A 24201-nucleotide genomic window follows, 5' to 3' on the forward strand; every position below is an offset into this window, starting at 1 on the left:
CCAGGAAATCCCAAAATCACCTTAAGAACGGTGAGTTTCTTTGACTCTACTGTGTAAAAGACTGAGGGTAGAAACAAGTGACGAGGTTAAGACCACTGCTAACCCAGAAAAACATTAAGGCTCATATGAATCCTGCCATATCTATAAAATCCTCAAACAGTTGTTTGAACTGGAAGTCGAACATTGCACTGTGTAGAAGATGCCCTCGCACGTCTGGTATGAACCGAATCCAGAAGTATAGAGGTGGTCGTGGGATGGTGTGGCGATGCTTTGCTGCATTAGGGCCAAGATGAGTTTGGTGCTGCCACAGACACAAATTCTGAAGGTCATTAATCTGTGAGTTACAGATCAGTTGCAACAGGGTTATACAACCAGATAATGATCCCAGACATAATAGTAATTAAAGAGTTTTTACAGCACGATGGTACATCCACGTTTACAGTAAATTCCTTTGTAATCTGACCAGTTTATGTTTCTAGTTAATATGCTTGTATACATCATGAAGAAATATGAGATAACTTATAGAAGTGTGATTTAAAAAAGCTGAAGACCCCAGTGCAGATATTTTAGCCAAAAGTAAATCAAAACAGAGAAATACTATAAATCAAAGGAATAAAGATTCCACAAAGATTTATTTCCCAAGATGCATTATGAAAAGAAACATTTCCATGCAAATGGTAACGAAAACCCCAAACAACAATTTTTGAGTCAGAATGAGCTTGTGAAATGCAGTGTTTCCATGATGCGAAAAGACTGAATTGAACTGCTAACAATTTCACAGCCAAAATAGGTAACGTGACATTAACAGGAGCCTTACAGGCAACAACATGTCATTTCAAGGTCCACTTCCAAAAAAAAAAAAAAAAAAAAAATAGAAACGTCAGTGTTATGATTGTCTCAGCAGTTACAGCTAATCATAGGCTGCTTGTTTTCATAACCTCATACTGTAATCGTACAGGTTGAAATTCTCTCTAAATAGTTCTGAACCTGAAAGACATTACAATGCTAGCTGAGTGAAGATATATCAATACAAAGTGCTGTCTGTGTGCCAATCAGAATCCATCTTAAAGAGCAATCTGATTTAGCATCAAATGTCATTTGGCAACCCCCCCCACCCCTGCCCGCCCAAAAAAACATTTACAACTGCATAGGCCTTTCATCGCATTTTAGTGCTGAGTCTGCAGCTCAAGCCAACAATGAGCTTAAGAAAAAAAAAACGCTGACTCTGTAAGATCTAAAGAGCAAAATGGTGGGTTAAAATACTACTACATAGCCCTTCATAACAGGATACCAGTTACGTGTTTTGATGCTTTAACAGACTCCATGCATAGAATTCTGCAACATGTCACTGCACATAACAGGCATTCCCACAAAGTGCACCATTTGGAAAGATAATTAATCTCAGTTATAGAGGACTGAAGCAATACCCATTCAGAAACAAGTAAAAAAAAAAAACACATAGAAGCCATAACAACGTCTTCTTTTTTTTTTTAACAATAAATAATTAGAAGTAGTTTTTTCTTTTATGGTAATAGTGAGCTTTCATCCACTGGATACTAGTATACCACACCATCAGTGTGAGAATAGAGAATGATAGTCATTGCACAACCAAAAGCTTAACATTTTACCTGCGTGATACACATTGACAGGCTTGTGTCCCCTTACCTCCCCACCAGACAGTCAGTAACCCTCACCAGTAAACAGGCAGGTGAAAGGCTGCTTTTACATCTTAACCATTTGCTCAGTGCAACTTTAGAAATGTAGCCCTTGTTAAGAAGCTCAGAAAAATATAGACACTTTCTCCAACTCTTTCTCCAAGTCCCGAAAGTCTACTATCTATAGAGGTATAGAGTAGAGGGCGATGCAATGCGATTCATTCACAGTCTGACCAAAGGTGAGTTTAAATAAACAATATATACACAATCAAGGTCTAGGGTTCAGCTGGCGCTAAATGAGCCATTTTTGTGCCATGTCGAGTCATCAGAAGCTTCGTTAGGACACTTGACAGGATCAAGGCCAAGATCGCTGATGTTTGGCGTCCCAGGGGATTTATCCTTTGTTTGGCACTTCGTGGTGAGGTTTAGGAGATAGGCGACAGGGAAACAGGACACTGCCCATTATTGTTCATGATGTCGTCCAAGTCTTCATCTTCTAAGTCCACTGCGGACAAAAGGTCAGAGGTCATGAAATTGGTCAAAATAGCAGAAAGATTGCTGGAAACAGTTTCTAAACACTTTTTTTATGGAGGGGAAATGCCCGCATTTGCTTTCTTGATAAGATTTAGATAAGATGTTCAAATTCACTTTCAATTTCATATCTGTGTGTTAAATGTAAAGCCATTGCCAGCAGCCACTTAGCTTAGCTTAGCATAACAAGTGGGATAAGGATGTGTGGTGAAATAAAAGTTTAATGTTTTTGGTTTTTATTGGCGTGGCTACCATGAATTTTAGTTGTGAGTGTCAAAACATTTTAATTATTAACAACACTTTTTTTTTTATAATTACATTGCACATTTATTAGCAGAACTGCAAATGTGATGGCGTTAGCCCACAGGCTCATTTTCAACACTGCCAAGTAAATGTCCTGCACATAAACAAATGTAAAGCCATAAAATGTTTTTACACTTAAGTGTTTGTACAAATTTAGGATACAAATGTTAATTAGTGAAGCTTTAGTGCTGCTGGAGAGCAGAATTTATCTTTGGACAGAGCCAGTTGCTGTTTTTCCCCTGTTCTCAGTGTTTTTGCTAAGCAAATCTAACCGGCGAGAGCGTGATATCGATCTCCTAATTTAACTCTTGGCAAGAAGGGCCTTATTTGTATTCCCCAAAATGTCAAACTGTTCCTAAAATAATTTACATGTTTCCGGTGCCAGCCGTGTCATCAGGACAGACAATCCACAGAAGTCAATGCAAATACTATAAATACCACAGATGATAAAAGTAGAATCATTCATCTGCAGCCGATATACAGTATTAACGCAGTTGCTACTATGAATTATGATTCTGTGAGTATTTACTCTTTGTTCTAATTCATGTGTCTGTTTCTAGTATGGAGCCCACACAGCATTTACTGTAAATATTCTGCCTTTAATAGTCCTACATAAACATGCATAATGACAACAGTAATCTCTATCACTTCCTCTAAATGTGTACCGCTGGTACTTTCCAGAAAAAATGCAAATGTTGTTTCCTCTTTTGCCTTGATGACCCTCACACCCCCAGTTTAGGAGCCACTCAGATGTTAAAAATAAACAATTGAATTTGTTACTGACCTTCACGTATCACAAACACAATGAGTAACACCAAATACAGTTGTTCAGAGAAATATTTATATTTATAGTCATAAGCAGAAGGTATTTCACTCTCTGGTCCAATTACTAAAAGAAACACTGTGTGTTTTAAAATATTATTAAATACCAGCAGAAAATGAGAAATGTGAGAGTATTAATTTGCATACTATTACTTTTTTTTGTTTTGTTTTTTGGTCTGTTTTCCTGTAGCACTGTTATATAGGTTGGATTTTCTCTACAGTATGTAAGTGTGTTTAACGTGTCACTGTGCACATCTGTGCGTGGCCACAGCACCAACAAACACAGCGAAATTGTTTGGACCTGTCAAAACACATCAACGCACAACTCACCTTTCTTGGTGCGACCAATCTGGCCTAGTTTGGGTGCCCTCTGTCCCAGTCTCTGAGGGTTGGGACCGCCACCGTGGCCGTTGACTGGGGGGTGTCCCGGGTTGTACTGCCCTGCCGGACCGGGCTGCCGGGGCGGCCCGCCTGGCGGGATCAGCTCTGGGATACCTGAAGCTCCGTACATGTCTAGAAGGAGATGCCTTCTCCTGATTGGCCGCCAGATGTCCGCACAGCCCAAAGCTTCGTGTCGTGTCGAAGAAGCCTCTCACTTCCGCAATGGCATTCAACAATGAGCGTAGGGACAACAGACGACGGAACGCTGGAAATGACAGGGAGAAAAGTCCTCGTAGCCTGTGAATGACAGTAAACACGTTTGTCAAAAAACAGGCGTCATGCGTCAGACAGCGGCGAGCTTTTGGCAAGTGCGCAGAAACACTTGTCTGCCGTTTGCGCTGAAATACACGCTGCGATCGGATGTTTTCCACTGTAGCGCTACTAACAGGTGAAGAAAACACCTTCCTGGTTATTACAAAAACTGAACAGTGCATCAACGTGTCTCCCGTGTGAGCCACTCACTATAATAAACTGCTTTCCGGTTGTAAAGCCAACATTAATTGGTCGCTTTTTTACTGAAAGAGTTGAAAAATACTGTTAAATATCATAGAAAAAAGCCCTCACCTCTTCGTCACCGAGGCCGCAGTAAAGAGCTGAATCCGGCAAACGCTGCTTCTGAGAACCGTGTTGTTGTTTATCAGACCTCTCTCTCTCTCTCTCTCTCTCTTTCTGTGTGTGTGTGTGTGCGTGTCTCTCTTTCTCTTTCTCTCTCGGTACAAACGTCGATTTAAAGGGGCCACTCGTCGTTTTCTCGGCTTTGGGGATTTCCTCGCGCTGTGTCTTGACTCACATTGGCATGGGGACGTCACGGGGCTGTTGACACAAGTGACAATGCTGACATTTCGGATTATACCCCGGGGGTGTGCCAAAGGTCCACGGGCGCAGTGCGTAATTACGCACCTTTAGTGATGACAGAGTGACTCACACGGCAGCCAATAGCAGACCCTGCTCACTATTCCCCAAACAGAAGTCAAGCGAAGCTTCATGTCAGAGGCAACAAGTCAGCTCGCCTTCACTCGGGGTGAAGTTCATAGAAAAATGGTTGAATGAGTGACGAGAAGAAGCAATAAATGTGAAAGAAATTATGAATTTAAGGCACCGGTTTACTAATTTCAAAGCTGATGCTATTCACTGTGTTTGACATCATTACTGTCAAACCAGCTGGTTCACTAAGTAAAAACTTCCAATTGAACTTGAATGTCTTGAGTGTTGGTTCGAAATTTGTTTCACCAGTAATTTATGTTTCCCCATTGCTTTGTCCCCCGACCCAATCCCAGCATTTCTACAGAGCCTTGCCATGATCATATTGCCTTCATTTTTTTGTCAAGTGAAATCACATTTTGTAGTATAACATATATATGTTTGAATAAAAAGATGACAAACTTAAGTGGTTGGGTACAGATATGAGATACAATTTGCTTGTATGCAATTGTCTTGTTGGATTCAGGTCGGGTTCAGCTACCACACCATCTGGTTTATGTTTGGTTTGGACAGAAATATACAGCCCAATCCAAACTCTAGTCTAATGGCACACATAGTACAGATAGTTGGTGTCACACATAGATGTGAAACTATGTTGTTTGTCCATATATATATATATATATATATATATATATATATATATATATATATATATATATATATATATATATATATATATATATTGTCCTTATATTTACAAGCCCTGAGACAGATTTGTCTGATTTGTCTGTCTGATTCCTTCCTCTTCAAAACCACTCCAGGCTTTAACAGGTGAAAAAGTCTAGTCTAGTCTAGTCATAAAATATATCTATATCTATATATTTTTTACAAAAAGTAAATTCAACTAATTGAGATGTAAATGAGATGTTGTAGTCTACACCATGACACTGAAGCTTGATAACTTAAAACATCATCTTGTTTGAAAAGTTGCTTATCAAATCATTCTTGTTTGGGTGCATTTTTTTCAAGCTTGAAAGACACATTGTAGAGTCTGCACGTATATCACAAGGCCAGAAAACAGAGGACAACATGGTGAAGTCAATATTAGCATAACCTTTTTTTTTTTTTTTTTTTTTTAGTGGAGAGGGACTTTACAAGAAGGAAGAGAATGTGTGGGGGGAAACAAGATGCTGGTTGGTTGATAATTAGCCTAAAATAGATAATATTTAACCTATTAGATGACTAAAAACAGAAGAAGCATGAAAAAAACGTGGAGCAGCTCAGCTTTATATTTTTGAATTTAGTGCATGTTTTAGGGCCTTTTCACACCTGAATGTCATGTTCATGTTTCTGTTAAACGTTACACATTTCTATTTAAAATATTACTTTATTCCAGATAGTTTTGGTTTCACATATGAAATTTGTCAGTGCACTAAAGAACTTTGCATTTTGCTGTCATCAACTACAATATCTGTTCTTTTTCTTATGGAATCCTTCCACTTTAATGAGCTGCTGCTGCAGTGGCATTGCTCTCTCTCTTTCTCTCTCTCTCTCTCTCTCTCGCTCGCTCTCTCAGAAAAAAAGATTATATGTTTTGGCATTCTTAAGCATTATTTCTTCCTCTTATAAAATTGAAGTCTCCTCCCCCCAGGTGCCCATTTTAATCCTATTCAGGTGTTTTTCGTTCTACTATTGTTTACAGGAAGCTGATAACCTGGCTCAACTTCCTGTAATTGCTCTGATGGTCCATTCATCCATTATCTAAATGGTAAATGGTCTGCACTTATATAGCGCTTTTCTACCTATTGGTCCTCAAATTACTTTATACTGCTTATCATTCACTCATTCGCACTCACAATCACACACCGATGGCCTGCATTCACCGGAAGGAACTTAGTCTGGGTTCACTGTCTGCATCAAGGACACTTCAACATTTGACCGTAAGAACCGATGATCGAACCAGCAACTGTGGGATTGGTGGACCAGCACCACAGTTGCATCTGGTGTGTTAAGGGTGAAATGGTGCCACTTGGGTGAATGGTCTAGTACACCCTACCAGTTTGCCAGTCTACCCCCGGGGCAATGTAAACCAACCCAAAAAAAATTATAATATAATATAAATATTTTCACTTTACAACAATCCAAACCCAAGTTTTGTTTAAATCAAATTCTGGGTATTTTCTCTGGACTGTGGTCCAAGGTACCTTTTCACCTCCTATCACCTTGACTCTTTTCCCGTGGGTCTATTTCTTTCCTTTAAGCTTCCACAGCTTTTCTAACTTGTCTTTCAGCCCTTGGTATTTCTCGAGCTTCTCGTGTTCTTTCTTCTTAATGCAGCCTTCTTCTTCTGTTTGGCCTGTCCTGTTTTGGTCAGCTTATTATGCCAGCAGAGTACCTGATGACTGGCAGGGTATAGGGGTTAATAACACAGACCTTGACTTCTCAAAAGTTTTTTAACATTCTGTAAGTATTGGCAGGAGCTGTTTTCGTTGCAGCGTTTTCATGGTAGCCATTTGCCTGCAGGATCCCAAGGTACTTGTAGCTGTAACCAAAACTTCACCAAAAGTACTAAAAGGTAAATTAAGACCAAGTCTGAATGTTGGTTCAATAGGATCAAGTTTCTTCTTAGGTGAAATTAAATTAAAAGCATTCCATGTAACCATGTGTCACTTGTTACTTGACCCATCTGATAGTGCTGTGAATCTACACGAAACCAATGGATCACTTCCATTATTTGGGAAATTTCAGTTGGTGCATCTATTGGCCCGATTGTTGTCGTGGAAATGTGTAAGAGATATCTCTGCCCCCATCTCATTTTGCGGATGAATTTGAGCACAGGGGAAAGATTACCCAATAGAAAAAAACTAAAAATCCCCTTTGAGACATGTCAAGACTGATCTGCCCATATATCAACACTCTGCAGACCAACGGGAATCTGGAATTTCCTGGCCAGTATATAATTGTCAGAGTTTCACCTCTGGCTCAGAATTATTGAAGACTTGGTCGTAAACGGATCCGATACGCTGCCATAATGTCCAGGATCATGGGTGTTACTCTCCTGCTCATCATTCTGGTCAATGTCTACTACAGCCCAGGTAAAGTTTTATTTCTGTAAAGATGCCTTTTTTGTGCCGTTTCACTCGGTGACATAAGTGCAGATAATCCAGTGACATTATCACTCTGTCGGATTTTAAATTTGACAAGAAATAGTTGAAGCAATTGATGTATTAATTTTTGCCATTTGTCTTTTTCCACTATGTATAGCTTCATCTTCTGTATTGCATGGGACCAATCCTCAAGTCTCCAAGTGCAAGTGCAGAGGTGAGTTTGCACTGGTCACACACATTTTGGCTAAACATTGACCAAATGGTATGTTGTTAAGTAAAACAGACTGCAGAGTGAATTTCAATGATCACCTCTTTTCTCATTGCAGTTGCTCCTAAAGGCATAATAAAGTGCCCACCCGGGACCTTGCTTACAACATTTAAAGAGAAATTGGACTTGAGGAAATGCTTGTGCAGCAAAACCAACAAACTCAGTAAGTGAAATGCAACAGTGTGTGGGTGTGAGCTCGAGATTTTCTCTCCGTCTGTGTTAATTTTCAGTAATCATGTTTAATGTGTTGCTATATTTTGTTTTTCCTTTTAATTTCTAGGGTCCTCAAAGTTTCACCAAAAATGCCTAAAAATGTCATGGCGTATTGCTAATCCAATCCCTATGGTGTGAATGAGTACGCATGAGGAATAATGCCGGAGAAAGGACAGTGTTCAGTTAATACCAGTAGGAATCATATGATATTAACCGTCTTATTAACTGATATTATTAAATCACACAAGTTGCAACATTCTGTTACAATATGCATTATATCCTATATGCAATATAAGATAAATGTCTGTGATCTGTCATGCGCTGTCAATAAAGATGTTTTTTCTATTATAAAGCGTACGTGTATATGTCTATGCCAACAGCTGGTTTGCTTGGCATCGATCAAATATTGTAAACATTATTGTAAACAACTTCCACATCAAATTCACTCATCCATGTCTTTATGGACCTTGCTTTGTGCACCTGAATTCATTTATTTGGATGGGTGAGCGAATACTTTTGGCAATGTAGTGTATATATTCTTTGAGCCGTACCCATAATTACAAAGTTTTGTTAGTAAATGATATGCATACAGGTGGGTTTTGTTTTTTAATCCAATCATATTGTCCATTAAAAATCTCCATTATTGAATGTTCAGTTTGGATTTAGGCTGTAGTCCAGATGTAAACTCTGGTCCTTTGGTACTAAATTGATTGGTAAATGGTCATTAGTGAGTTTCAGTGACTATTTCCGTAGAATGCAGGAACATAAGCTTTCTACATAAGCTGTGTGTGTCTGGCTAATCTCCTGCATGATCTCATGCGTCTGCTGCCGCCTTTACGTTCGATATTTGTTTCATACGGACAGGATTCTCTCTCCCAGAGTCTTTCCTGATCTCAGGTGGGTGAGAAATCACATTTCACAGCAGGGACATATTTAATATTGCACTGCTTCAGTGAGAATGATTTCTGGACACCTGTATAAATGTACATGGTGAAAATAATCCAGTAGTTGTGCTGTAATTCAGATGTTTACATCTGAAGTTTATTCAGAAGTTTACAGTATGTTTGAGCAGAAAGCTAAATGTAGAACTTAAGAACATCGACACTGTAAAAATCCGCAGTATTCAGTAGTGAGCTCTAAAAGTGCTCTTTGATGACCTTTGTCTCAACTCTTACTCAGCTGTAACAGATACTGAGTGTCGACAGGTGCAACTCTCAAACCAAAATACTCTTTTTTTTCCACAGGGGCAATTCATGTTAATTTAACGTGTTCTTACTGTTGTGCACTAACTAGCTGACTGAAGTTCATGTTATCATACACTGAGGATTCAAAATACTCTAAGTCAGCAGTGAGTGCATTGTCATGCATTTTCTCTAATATTTTCATATTTACACCAAAACACTGCTGTTAAATAAAGTGCAAACACACATATGGGTGAAATTGAGAAAACAGAAAGAAAAACAAGGTCAAACATAACACAGCTGTTCCCAGTACGTTGTTTTCCAAAGATACAGGTAAGTCATCTTTACTTTGTCAAAACAAGACTGGTTACATATTTTTAATTAGATTTCATTTCAGCTAGAAACGTGAAGTAAATGATTGTTCACACTGAAACAGGTTGGGTCATAGCCACATATGTACCAGTAATAGAGAAGCTCTAATAAATACTTTCACTCCCCACAGTTTGTCATGCATCTTAAGAAGCAGAGAGAATACCTATGGGCAATCCCTGCTAAGTAATGGGTGTGGAAGTTTGCTCTTAGGAAACACCTGTTTGGACTGTCGTTCTTTGTTTTAGGCTGACATACAGTACTCCTTTTTTGAAGAAGTTGACTTTGGGTATGACCTGCAATTATGGGTATCACGTGTAAAGTTTGATTTAAATCCATTTCTTTTTCTTTTCCTAGCGAGTGCTAACACGTAGAGCTTTTAGAGTGGTTTGACTGCAGAGAGCAGAGCTTTCTTTGAATGTGAATTTTTACATAATTTTTAAATCGGTTTCTGTTGCCATAGTCCATTTGTCATGTAAATGTTTTTTTTAATCTAACTGCTGGCCACAAATACTGATACTGTAAACGAAATATGAAAGTGATACAAACCCTCAGCAAACTTCAAATATTGACGATACCCAAAATATATATTCTTTGAGCTATACCCATAATTACAAAAGTTTTGTTAGTAAATGATATGCATACAGGTGGGTTTTGTTTTTTAATCCAATCATATTGTGCATTAAAAATCTCCATTATTAAATGTTCAGTTTGGATTTAGGCTGTAGTCCAGATGTAAACTCTGGTCCTTTGGTACTAAATTGATTGGTAAATGGTCATTAGTGAGTTTCAGTGACTATTTCCCTGGAATGCAGGAACATAAGCTTTCTACTAGTCCCTGACATGTCTCACTGTTGCCGTGTGTGTGTCTGGCTAATCTCCTGTATGATCTCATCCGTCTGCTGCCGCCCTTACGTTCGATATTTGCTTCATAGGGGCAGGATTCTCTCTCCCAGAGTCTTTCCTGATCTCAGGTGGGTGAGAAATCACATGTCACAGCGGGGACATATTTAATGTTGCACTGCTTCAGTGAGAATGATTTCTGGACACCTGTATAAATGTACATGGTGAAAATAATCCAGTAGTTGTGCTGTAATTCCGATGAAGTTTACAGTATGTTTGAGCAGAAAGCTAAATGTAGAACTTAAGAACATCGACACTGTAAAAATCCGCAGTATTCAGTAGTGAGCTCTAAAAGTGCTCTTTGATGACCTTTGTCTCAACTCTTACTCAGCTGTAACAGATACTGAGTGTCGACAGGTGCAACTCTCAAACCAAAATACTCTTTTTTTTCCACAGGGGCAATTCATGTTAATTTAACGTGTTCTTACTGTTGTGCACTAACTAGCTGACTGAAGTTCAGGTTATCATACACTGAGGATTCAAAATACTCTAAGTCAGCAGTGAGTGCACTGTCATGCATTTTCTCTAATATTTTCATATTTACACCAAAACACTGCTGTTAAATAAAGTGCAAACACACGTGAGTGAAATTGAGAAAACAGAAAGAAAAACAAGGTCAACCATAACACAACTGCTCCCAGTACGTTGTTTTCCAAGGATACAGGTAAGTCATCTTTACTTTGTCAAAACAAGACTGGTTACATATTTTTAATTAGATTTCATTTCAGCTAGAAACGTGAAGTAAATGATTGTTCACACTGAAACAGGTTGGGTCATAGCCACATATGTACCAGTAATAGAGAAGCTCTGATAAATACTTTCACTCCCCACAGTTTGTCATGCATCTTAAGAAGCAGAGAGAATACCTATGGGCAATCCCTGCTAAGTAATGGGTGTGGAAGTTTGCTCTTAGGAAACACCTGTTTGGACTGTCGTTCTTTGTTTTAGGCTGACATACAGTACTCCTTTTTTGAAGAAGTTGACTTTGGGTATGACCTGCAATTATGGGTATCACGTGTAAAGTTTGATTTAAATCCATTTCTTTTTCTTTTCCTAGCGAGTGCTAACACGTAGAGCTTTTAGAGTGGTTTGACTGCAGAGAGCAGAGCTTTCTTTGAAACACAATAACCCATACCTAAATACTGTCTTGTACATATGTATAGCTATAAGGTACTTGTACTTAAGTTAAAGATTACCATTTCATGCCCATTTATGTACATGTACTGCATGATTTCTAAAATATAGTATTTTATTTATATACAGTTGCCAGAACACATAATGGCACAGATTGCAATAATTGAATGTGATTTGAAAGTCACAAATATCAACCAACACAATATTTCTAAGCTGATAAAACACAAACAGTGATGATATTTTATATCTTTATTGAACAAAAAAGTAATGTCAGCAGTCTTTTAATAAGTACTCAAACCACTTTTGGCAGCATTTAGACCTGCAGAACATTCAAGAGGAATTTTGAACCATTGTTCCTCACAGAACTGTTTCAGCTCAGGCATATTCTTAGGACATCTGGTGTAAACAGTTCAGTTGAGGTCATTCCACAGCGTGTATATTAGTTTGAGGTCTGGGCTCTGACTCCAAAAGGTAGATTTTGTGTCTCTGAAGTCATTCTGTTTATTTACATTTACGTCAATGTTTGGCTCATTGTCCTGTTGCATCACCCAGCGTCTTCTGGGCTTCACCTTGCAGACAGCCACACTGGTATTATTGCCTTGATAAACTTGAAAATGTGTTTTTCCCCTACACAATGGCAGCACAGCAGCTACACATCATGATGCTCCATACACTGTAGTTAACTTTTGTAAGGATGTTTTCATGTCTATATACAGTTCTCTTTTTACACTATGCGTAATGCTGTGGTTTCTGTCAACAAAAAATTTTCCCGGTAGTGTTGAACTTGAGGTTTAGTGACATCAGAAGTCCAGTGTTGCCAGCATTTCCACCATGACTTGGTATGTTTAAGTGGGTGTGTTCAATAACCACATAAAACATTGTGACTATTTGTATTTTATCAATAAATATTGTTGATATTAAGTGCGATCAGATCATATTTCTCACTCTGCAGAAAACCCAGAAATTGCAAATAGTGCATTAGTTTTTCTTGCAAATGTAACTCACTAAAACATTTCTAAAACTATAATGAGGGAGCAACTTCAATTTAAAATGAAAACACTGTTTTCATGGAAGTAAACACAGAGAAACAGGTCAACGCTGCAGTGGGCTGATGACGTCCTGCTCATTTGTCTAAGTTTCTGATTGTGTATATTGGCCAACTTATGAACGACTGCTACTTCATTTTTGTTTTTCCTTTTTTCGTTGCCCTGTTTTGTCTCCTCAGTTATGTCCAAACGTGTCCAGGTGGTCCAGGTCCAACCAGAGAGCAGAGTTCTTTCAGGCCAATGGAGCACTGGCATTTGTGAGTGCTATAAAGACATGGGGGACTGTAAGTAAATTATATGCAAGTAAAAATGATATAGTTTATAGTTTACCTCAGTGTAAACAGTAAAATACATTTCCTGAAATTATGAATTGTTGTAAATATTAAGTTTTAACTGTAGCTGTCATATATTTGGTGTACTGTGAGCTGACCTATTGTGCATGTGTGTGTTCAGGCTGTTTTGCCCTTTGCTGCCTCCCAGTGTTCACCTGTAAGGTGACTAGTGCATTGGGTGCCTGTCCCTGCCTGCCTCTGCTGGACTGTGTTGGCTGTGTATCACCAGCCTCTCTCGCCATGAGGGCATCTGTCAGGGAACGATACGGTATACAGGTGATGCAACAATACAATCTACAATCATGATACAGTACCAATCTACACAAGGTAGAATCAAAAAATCAACGGCTTCATGCCATCATGTCCCTGATTCTTAAATAAAAACCAACATGATTTTTCCATTGGTGTTTGGATTATTGTAGAAAATAGGCTCCATGAACAACAGAATCGTTCGAAAGCTAAACATTTCTTCACAGATGAACAGCACTTTTTTTTTTTGAAGCTTGAATACAATTGTCAGAAGTAAAAATCTTTTGTTAGGAGGCAAACAAACTACACCACGGGCACATGACTTCAACATAACCCCCCCAAAAAAATCAAACCTAGTACAAGCAGCGTATTAACTGATGGATTTTATGTCTGCAAATAAAATGAAAAACTCTCTTGACCTTGTGTTACCTGCAGAACTTACTTCAGGCATTTAACTCATTAAAAATACCCGACTTTGGTAGTAGGGAACCAGAGGAGCAAAACTGATTTTTGTGTTTTAGATCTGAGTCAAATCAGGTGAAACATTTATCTCTGGCTGCATTGTTATTAACACTGGTGGTTTGTTTTTATGGTTAGTAAACATCAGCCATTCAAGCTTTAGAATATTCAGATTACCAAGCTACCTATGGTGCAACATGTAGACGCTTAACAAACTCTTCGGTCAGCTGCTGTGTCTTTTGTCCTTTGGTTAGTTTTCTCCACTCTTTTATTCAGATTTTTCCTATTTTTCTATTAGATTGTATAATGACTGAACTCTAACTAATGACTCTTACAGGTTTTCTGATATTCTGTATATTACAAATCCTTCCTTAAAACTAACCATGGGTGGCTGTAGCTCAGCTGGTAAGGCAGTTGGCCGTGGACCACAGGGTCAGTGGTTCAATCCCCGCTCCCAGCTACATGTCGAAGTGTCCTTGGGCAAGACACTGAACCCCAAGTTGCTCCTGGTGGGCAGCCACTGCCATCAGTGAGTGTGTGTGAATGGGAATCAACATTGTAAAGCAACATTGTATAAGTGACTATTTAACATTTACTTTTTTATATACAGTGCATCTTAGTAGGGCTGTAGGGCTAAAGGATCTAAAGATCATTTACGTTGTTATTCCTTTATACAAAGAGTAGTTTAGTTCACCAAACCTGACACAATTTTAGAACACACCATAGGTTTTCGGTTTAGTTTTTTATTGTTTGAACACTTGTACTCTACCAGTGTCTTATTATCTCAGCAATAAGCAGCTTTCACTGTTTATACTCTGCCACTGAGCCCAAACAATGCCAACAGTGTAATAATAATTCCTCACAAAGCACAACAGTGTAATAACTTGAAAAACTGAGTAATATTTGCTAAATTGACACATTTGCTCATCATGTGCTTTACAGTAACACTGGTAATTCTTTGCAGTTTTACAACATAAGGAGAAATGAAAAGCCCCTGAGTGAGTCAGTGTTTTCCTGACAAGTTTCCCTTTGCTGGTTAAGGAATGTGAGGGTTGAATTTGGGACTAAATTGTTTCAGTCGAGTGGAGTGGCCCCTGTGGCTGTGATGCCATGATAAGCACCACCTCAAACAATGCAGCTGATTGCCTTCAGTCGGAGCACATTGTGTCCCCAGCTCAATTACACAGAGAGCTGAGCTGGGGCTTTGAATAATTATGATTGCTGCTGAGGAGACGGAGACTTTTCAGTGATGAAACACAATAAATGTACACCAGAGAAATAGCTGCAACATCGAGGTGGAACTAATGACACTGGTTATTAGTTCAGTTACGCGGGCAATATTTTGTAGTGACATCAGATAATCCTTCTAAATGCTGAGGGTGCAGTAAAATAAGGACACATTATTTAATACATACGTATGAACTAGAACTACAAAGATATTTAATGAATAAACAGCACGTTGTTAATGGCTTTAGTTTGCTGCAAGCTGCTCAGGCTGCCCACTCATTTATTCACTCCTGTGCTCTTTGTCCACATTGAACAACTCGTACACCTGCATGCATGAACACAGATCTCAAGAGACATCAGGTCTCCGTCACTGATCAATGCACACGACTCGTAAAAAACAAATAATCCACGTAGAAAACGGCTCAATCCAGGGCCAAGGTGTGAGTTTGACGCTGGATATGCCGAGTTGGTTGTTTCTGGAACGGTGAAGAGCAGGAGCGATAAGGCTGGAGGTGGGAGTGGTTGGAGGCCAGGCAGGCAGGCAGAAGCTGGAGCGCTGCCACCGCAGAGAAGGAGGTGGTTGGTAATGTTGGTTTCTCTGGAGGTGGAGTGGGCTGCGGATCGCTGTCAATGCTGCAGAGCATGAGATAGAGATGGAGCCAAAAGTTCTTAGAAAAACAAGTCCCAGCATGTAGGTTGTTTTTAAAGCAAGGCAGTTATTTTCTCATGCGTGGACAGAGACAATAGAAAAGTGTGCATCATGAGAATTAAAGTGTAGATTCAGACAAATTACAGCCGCGTCAATATGCATTAAAAGTTTTGCTCTCTGTGCAAATCCTATGTTCTTTGTGTTGCAAACTACGGCGTTCATTGATACTACTTGGTGATCCTTTCACTCGTACTCTTGTTGGCCATTGATCTTCATTGTTGTCCAAAACCAATTTAAACACTTCAGCAACACAAACTGCTCCAAAATGTCTGGGTGAATTGATTTGAAAGATTTTATGCGAGAATCTTCATAATTCCATTGGGAATCACAGGTGTGCACAGTTGGGTTGCAAGGGGCGACTGTGGCGCAGGAGGTGGAATGGTCATCCATCAATCCTGCAGTTAAGAGTTCGATCCCCAGATCCTCCGGTCACATGTTGAAGTGTCCTTGAGCAAGACACCAAACCCTAACTTAGTTGTTCCTGGTGAGTGTTTGCCAGCTGTATAGCAACTCCCCCATCGGAGTGGGTGTGTTTGACATTGAGGGTGAAGAAGAACCTCAGACCGCTGGACATAGAAAGTGACCCAGGGTATATGGGGAGTATGTTTGGACTGAAGAAAAATGTCACCTAGTGGAACGTTCTGGTCTGGTTGATCGAACATATTGGTTTTGGATAAACAACAGACGTTTATAGCACAAACTAACAAAGTTACCTTTTATACAAACAGTTACAGTTGGTGTTGCACACTGAACACTTCCTCCTGTTCCTTCTGTTATCTGTTACATACTTTATTTATCCCTGAGGGGAAATTAATGGGAGCCTTCAAGAGCTCCCTCCAGTAGATGCTTCCTATGACAGTCGTGGACGGCCAAAACCCATAGGTAGATTATGAGACAAGGGGCATCTGGGCAAAAATCTTCCACCACCACCACCACCACCATCTTATTCATTTTGTTATTCTTTCATTGTTTATTTTTTATGTCATTCTTTATCTGTTACGGTCTGTTGTTGTCTTTTTGCCTTGAGAAGCGATTTTGTTGTGTTTGGGACAAGAAAAATTAACACGCACTTCACACAGAGTCTCTGGCCACTGGGCACCATGGCCCATCCTATAATCCATCCAACCCTCCATCTGTCCAAAAATTTATTTAGAAGCTTGTCTGAATGCAATTTTTAAAAAAATACAAAAATAAAATATCCACATTACTCACATGAAGTGGACTAAATCCACTACATTATACCTTTTTTTGGATCTTTCATTGCACACACAACATAGAAACACTGCAATCAACATAGAGAGAATTTATACTAAAATACTTTGGAAGATATCCACTTGATTTTATCAACTCATACTGCTGATGCCTCTTTATTTTCTTAACGTTAGGTGAACAAGGACTGGGAATTCATTTTATCTGTGATCTCTTTGTGCCTAGTATGAACAGGAGGAATGAGAACAGCCTCCTTTGAGTTTTCATATATGAACCTGACAAATTCTCAGTGAACCAACACATTTTTATTCCTAAAAATTGCATTTGAGTAGCTGAAGCACTGTATCATCTGTTTATAATCTTTGTTCAGGAAAATTCACTTTTCACTAAGTTGCATTTTGTATCCAAAAGCCCAGACCTGTATTGATGTTTGGTGGCGGAGAAATAATTCTAGTTGTTAATGTCACCCTCCCACACTGAATTCGCAGGGGAGGCAGCTCAGGAGGGAGAGAGAGCAGATCCCAGGTCTGCTGCTCAAGTGTTTTACTCTCAGATGTTCATTGTTTTTGTTGTCAGCATCTAAAACACAGATGTATATAGACTAAAACGTCTCCATCCACAGAGCTGCAGAGATATTTGTGAACAGGTGCTGGAGAACTAGTCTAGTTGGTTACGACGCACTTTGAATTCACAGCATGATTGTGCGATTTTATTTATTTTTTTCATGATTGTTTCATGACTCTTCTGGTTTGTTTCCAAAACTCTTCATTTGGCTCGAAGTTGCACTGCTTGATCTGTATCACGAAGGAAAAAATCACATGGCTGCACACTAGCAGCCGCCTTCTTACTGTGTCTTTCAGACTTTATTGATTTATCAAATCACACCCACCAACATTTCCATATTGACACCACTGACATGCTCTTCATCCTGGTTGCTGTTGCTAAGAGCAAAGACTTGGCTGCATTGTCCTCAGAGGGATGATACTGCTGAAACAGACAAGCATGATTCTTAAGGCTACACTGACAAATTCACTGCCTAAACGATTCATTTGTGACAGGACTCTGACTATTGGCATGTTGTCTTAAATTTATCAAAAAGTAACGTGGTAAAACTAAATGTTTCACCGCTTTACTACAAGTTGGGGTTGAATTAACAATAATTAGTGCTGTTGATAACAAGCCATATGCTCATAACCAAGTACCAAGGATGAAAGAAACACTAAACTCCCCATTGTATATCAGGAGAAATGTCTTTTTCTCACCTAAATGCAAATGTTCACCTTTTGTTCAAGCCTCCCACCTGTGTCTTACAGGGGAGTGTGTGGAGCGACTGCCTATACGGATGCTGCTGCTATCCGCTATCTTGGCTCCAAATCTCCAGGGAGCTGAAGAGAAGAGCAGCATCTCACGCCTCCTCGTCCACCTCGTCGGCCAGATACACTGCTCTTATCTCCCTGCAGGGGGCGCACTTGGTCTAGACACAGCCAACACTCGTCTCCTCTGGACTTTCCCTGCAGCATGTCCTCCAGGGTACAGGAGCTGGTTTAATTAAACTTCCTCCTGCTCTGCAGTGTTTCCCTGAAACAGAATTCATTTAGTCATCAGAATGAGAGCAGAGCGCAGTTTGGTACACAAATGATTTCCCCTTGGGTTGGGACGGGGACATATTTGCATATTTGTGTATTCGTTTAACAACACTCTGTAAAGAAACTAAAGAAAACCGTGGAGAGCAACTGCTTTTCATATACTGCTCTAAATGTTTTCACCGGGTAACAGGTGAAATTTGGACTCGTGACAGTTTTTTCACGTGTTCCCAGCTAACTCACTTTATTCCATCCTTATGTCTCCAAATACTCTGTGGTGCTTTTTTTATACCGGACAATAACACTGACCTGTTGTTTGTTAACCTCATTTCTTCTGCAGAATTGGTTATTTTATCTTTTATCATTTATTTATTTACTTCAAAGGCTCCTGTACTGTTTAAAGAAGATTTCTAAATACAGGACATTTTACATACATACATACATGATTTGTCGAATCTCCAATAGGTAATTGTGAGAAAAACATGATAATAATGTTGTAGCACAATATTTGTAATTGCTATTTAAACTAAACACGTCCCCATACAGAAAACTATGGTTGTAGTTTTTATTAAGTTCCATCTTCCTTTTTCACTTCATGTTCTTTATTCTGACAAAAGTTCAATTTCTTGGGAGCAAAAAATTGAAGGAATAGAAAACGTATCCAGTCAGAGCAATGACTTAATGGACAGCTGGCGAAAACATTTTGAGTATAGAAATGACTTACAAGTAAATATCATATCAGGGTATTAAAGATGAAATAATTTTTTATGAAGCCCTTGGTAAAACCATTGCTAATACACTGTACTTTTTGCACTATGATGAACGACTAATACATTGCAAGAAATCAGTTAAATGATCTGCCAGGTATTGTAAGACTTGACAAAACTTTTCTGTTATGATTCCTCAAGAAAGGTTCTGTTTATTATATCCTATTATTCCATTTCCTCCCTCCAGTCCCTTCAGCTGCTGGGATGTCGGAGGGGCCTTTTGGTTAAGATTCAAAATCCAAATATTTCATTTTTAATTGTTTGAATGAGTTGTATTAAAACATTGAATGCTGCAGTGCTAATCTGAAAACAATGTGAATCCAAGGAAATGACAGAATCAACAGCTCTTCAGTTAATGTGATGAAGAACTTTGGGACAGTGAAACAATGCAGAGAACCACATGTCACCATGACACAGAGGATGAACGTGCAGGACATGCACCATTGTTTTTATCAACTAGCCCAATCCTGGTTTGTTGTGTTCTAACACAAAGTACATTTTGAGGCACGATGGCATGTGAGATTTAAAAAGAAGCCAGTTGGTCAGATGGTCTGATGTCTTATTTGTTAGAGCAACACCTGCCTCAATGTAAGTGTCCTTCATCTCTGTTGTGAATGTTATACTATATACTATAATTCTAGGGGGTTGGTACAAGCAACCTACACTAACCTACTTCACAGGAGGAAAGTCTCAATGCTACAGTGAGAGATGAGGAGAAAGTTCTAGGTGCAATTTGTCATTACACATGTTTAGACAAGGCCTTGCCATCTCTCTCTCTCCTGTGCTTGAAACTGAAAACATGCTGAACACAGAGCGATCTGTGTTTGGGAATGCCAACAGATGGCAGATTGGACATCAGTGGGTGTAGTGAAATACAATTGGACTATGTTGTGCATTAGCGTTCTTGAATGCTCCATTTGATAATGCAAACGAGCCATGTCCTCAGACAGTGCTCGTTAGCTCATCTGAAAGAAGCTCGGAAACATTCAGACTTGTTTTTGTCAGGTAGGTCCACCTGTAAAACAGAACATAAGGACAGGGAGTGTCCATGTCTCTGTTATTTGCCTTTTGGGCTCCTCACACCCATGACCACAGCTCTGTTAATAAGCCAGAGATATGGTTTTGAGCTCCAGCCACTATGCAAAAGACATCTCTTAAAAACAAATACAAAGAGCCGTTATTCCTGAGATTTCATAGTCACTGTTATTGTACCTACACCATTATCTGACCTCTAATCAGTCTACAACCTGTTTAGTCTTCATCACAGTGTTTAGTTACATTCAACATCCAGTAATTCATGTAGCATGGTCATTAAAAAGGGCCCTTTTGTTCCAGCCGTTGTGTTTAGATTGACTCTGACTGTGATTAATGAGTGTATTAATACATTGTGCTGTAAAGGGCAGCTGTAGGTCTATGCATGTTTTGTTGGCCATGCACCTTCTAGATGCATTATTATCAGGATCTTGTTTTGTATGTACAGGTATTTGCACATGTTTTACATTCCAAATCCCCGTCCTCCTACCACTTCTAACTGTTTCTAACAGCAAACAATATGTAATGACTAGATAAATGCTTTTTTCTGCGCTATGTGCACCTGGTGTCAGACAGCGAGAGAGATCAAATCAAGGAAAACTCCCATGACTTTCAAACCTCATCACCATCATCAGGGACATCAGGATTCAGCTATTTCTGATCTGTTTCAAGTATCTTTCCTTCTGTGGAATTTTACTGTGTGGCTGGTTAAAGATATCAGGGACATAAATGTACTGTCATGACAATGTCTCTAACACTGGTCAATGTTCTGACCTCTTCACTTTTTGCACATTTAACTCCATTGTAAATTGTATTTTTAAAGAATTAAATCCAACACTGAAATCTCTTATTTTATTTTTTTCAGAACCTCTGCTGAAGCAGTTCATATTGTGATCAGGTACATCCTGTTTGCTTTATTATAGCTAAGTTGAGTCTAGTAGTATCTGAGCCATGAAGTCCAAGAAACTCTCTGTATCTCCATACTTTTTTAAAGCTTTAATGTTCCCAAGAACATAGTGGCATCAAAAATGTGAAATAGAATAAGTAAAATCCATTGGCTGAAATTAAACTATTAATTACAGGGTCAGCGATTTGATACCCACTTCCTCCTGGCTCTTGGTACATACACTGAATCCCAGGGTGCTCCCCCTGGGTCGGGCTGGTATCTTGCATGGCAGCTCCACCATCATTGGTGTGTGAATGGATGAATCAGAAGCCAGCTGTCAAGCGCCTTGTCTGGTACGGTAGAAAAGTTATATATAGATACAGGAAGAATAGGATGACCTGCCCCAGCCCAGGTGTGAGGCCACTTGTGTGTGGAAACTTAACAAAGCAAATTCAGAGCTGTAATTTCTGCCAAAACTGCTTCTGACTAAGGTGACTTAGAGATTTCAGTGAGATGTAAAAAGTTAGATGTGAATTTGTTTTTCCAATTTATAATAAATTACAATGGAGTAAAATGTCCAAAAATGTAAGAGGCTACCAGAAATGTAGCCTCTTACTGTGTACAAATTATGACTCAGGTGATTATTATTTAACAAATTATTCCTGTTATCCCCTTGTCACCATCTAGATGTTGTTAGATTGTGTAAACATGTTGAGGTTTCGGTCAGATTCATTCCTTCCTTCATTTGTGTGATGTACTACATCATGAAAGTAGTTATGGTCACTGTGGTCACAGTAAGAACAATTAAAGTTTGTTTCCCACTGAACTTGAACTCAGATCTTGTTTAAAGGGAGGGTTGTCTCAGGTTACCGTGCATGGTTAAATATGACTCTAATACTCTAAATCTTTTTGTAAAGGTAACCATAGCAACGGCAGCTCAAATATGCAAACCACAAATGCAAATGCGTAAAGTGAAACTAAGCCTTGAAGCTTTTAATGCCAACATTTTCCATTATGTGCTCAAACACAGTGTGTCCAGAGACGCTCCAACATCAGGTGAGTGTTCATCAAAGTTCAAAGTTGGATACAAACATTGTTGCAGAGAATATTTTAAAGAAATTCTAATAGTATAAGTTGATAAAGTGTGTGTGCCAGGAAGTTTTGACTCTGTTTAAATTAACTTCAACTGAAAATGTATTTTAAAATGTGTTTTGATTCATTGTAAACAGCTGTCACATGCCAGGTATGTGAGTAAATGTTATGAACAGTAAGGTGGGGATGAAATTAAGCTATGTCATGACTGTGAACAATTGAAGGAAGGAAAGGTTTTGGACCCGTTGGTTCAGATCTTTTGGTCATCAGGTCAACTTTGCAAATGTGCCGCGAATGTAGAAAGAGAGTCATGAGAAAAACCTAACCCTTAACTGCTTTCACACTAAGACCTTCCTTAGTTGAGTGATCACCATGACAACAAACGTGTTTGTCAACCAGCCGCCTCCAACTACAACTTTGATCGCCGTGCAGCCTAACCAGTGGAGCACGGGCATCTGCGACTGTTTCGATGATCTGAATGTCTGTAAGTCCACGCAGCACGTTGTGTTTACTACAGCCCCTGTCTTCAGCCTGTCAATGCAAATATTGGCAAAGTGACATTCGAGCCTCATCTATATAAGAAAACTAACTTATATAAGAAAACAAAGCCACTGAAATCTAGTTCACAAGGACTGTACACAACTACAGCTTTTAAAAGGCAAATAAAATCCAGAGACAAGCTGCTGCATTTGAGGATATTTACCTCATCTTAATAAAATGAATGACACTTAAAAAAACGTTTAGCTTCATCAAATTTGTGATTGTATTTTTGTGCGGGGCATGAATGTTTTACTTTCACATGGGGACCACAGTCTCTTTTAAGCATACACGCAATCTGAACCTTACAAAATTGCCTGGGCTATTGTAAACTTTCCCTCAGTAAACGTCACTGCTCACAAAAGTCACTGCCTCCCGAGATAAGGCCTGTTACCACTGTGAACCCATCTGACCTTTGTTCCAGGTTGTTTTGCATTCTGGTGCTTCCCTTGCTTCGCCTGCCACACCACTGCTGAGTTTGGAGAGTGTTGCTGTCTCCCTCTGCTGGATTCTGTGGGGGTTGCAGCGCAACTTTTCGGTTTCCCAGTATTAATCCCACCTGTTTCCATGTCCATGAGAGTTGCTGTGCGTTTCCGCTACAAAATCCCAGTGAGTATAGATAGAAGGAGGTAGAACTTTACTAGTTTTTTTGTTGTTGTTGTTTGTTTGTCTGAATACTTTTGGTGTGTGTCCCTCAGGGAGACATGGGAAACGACTGTGTGTATGCCACTTTCTGCAACACCTGCTCATGGTGCCAGATGGCCAGAGAGATCAAGAGACGCAAAACCACTATCACTGCCCAGGCGGTGCAAATAGGTTCCCAACAATTACAGTTGGTCAACCAGAGTGGAATTGTCTGCGCTCAGCCAGTGATCCCAACTGCTCCTCAGGGGATCGTGACAGCCACACTCATGTGAAATCCTAAAGTAACACATACATAGAGTTTATATAATAATGGAGATTTGGGTTTACTTTTAGGCTTAGATGGGAAAAACTTTAATCAACTTTTATAATCCAGGCATGTGATGGTATTTTCCCTCTCTCTTCAATAATACATAGGGACTATAATATCAGTCTTACCCACTGATAATATTGGGGGGGGGGGGGGGGGGGGGGGGGGGGGGGTACAGTCGAAGATGCATCAAGGTTGAAAGTGAGTGCAAATCTTGCTCAACAATATTTATTGACTGTTACAATGTCAAATGAAAAGTTTTGATTATCTGCA

General features: G+C 39.4%; 3 protein-coding genes across 5 annotated transcripts; 2 read left to right on the forward strand and 1 right to left on the reverse strand.

Moving 5' to 3' along the window:
• Positions 1–613: 613 nt before the first annotated feature.
• Positions 614–4596, reverse strand: si:dkey-112a7.4 (uncharacterized). The gene is made up of 3 exons (XM_067524188.1): positions 4317–4596; positions 3642–3989; positions 614–2160 (listed from the first exon to the last, which is right to left on the reverse strand). Exons 2-3 carry the CDS (start codon positions 3820–3822, stop codon positions 2081–2083), a joined length of 261 nt encoding a protein of 86 aa, XP_067380289.1. The 5' UTR covers positions 3823–3989; positions 4317–4596; the 3' UTR covers positions 614–2080.
• Positions 4597–9717: 5121 nt separating this feature from the next.
• On the forward strand, positions 9718–22166 carry LOC137137453 (cornifelin homolog B-like). 2 transcript variants are annotated; one of them, XM_067523722.1, is made up of 4 exons: positions 9718–9775; positions 13074–13178; positions 13348–13502; positions 18393–22166. In XM_067523722.1, exons 2-4 carry the CDS (start codon positions 13076–13078, stop codon positions 18555–18557), a joined length of 423 nt encoding a protein of 140 aa, XP_067379823.1. In that variant the 5' UTR covers positions 9718–9775; positions 13074–13075; the 3' UTR covers positions 18558–22166. The 2 variants fall into 2 exon arrangements, with proteins under 2 accessions (XP_067379823.1, XP_067379822.1); XM_067523721.1 differs by lacking the exon at positions 9718–9775 and adding an exon at positions 10845–11378.
• Positions 22167–22291: 125 nt separating this feature from the next.
• Positions 22292–24071, forward strand: LOC137137452 (cornifelin-like). Of its 2 annotated transcripts, XM_067523718.1 has the most exons (4): positions 22292–22403; positions 22788–22923; positions 23401–23585; positions 23675–24071. In XM_067523718.1, exons 2-4 carry the CDS (start codon positions 22812–22814, stop codon positions 23891–23893), a joined length of 516 nt encoding a protein of 171 aa, XP_067379819.1. In that variant the 5' UTR covers positions 22292–22403; positions 22788–22811; the 3' UTR covers positions 23894–24071. The 2 variants fall into 2 exon arrangements, with proteins under 2 accessions (XP_067379819.1, XP_067379820.1); XM_067523719.1 differs by lacking the exon at positions 22292–22403 and having other exon boundaries at positions 22421–22923.
• The last annotated feature ends 130 nt before the right edge of the window (positions 24072–24201 follow it).

This window comes from Channa argus, chromosome 12 (assembly GCF_033026475.1).
Source record: "Channa argus isolate prfri chromosome 12, Channa argus male v1.0, whole genome shotgun sequence".
Lineage (NCBI taxonomy): Eukaryota > Metazoa > Chordata > Actinopteri > Anabantiformes > Channidae > Channa > Channa argus.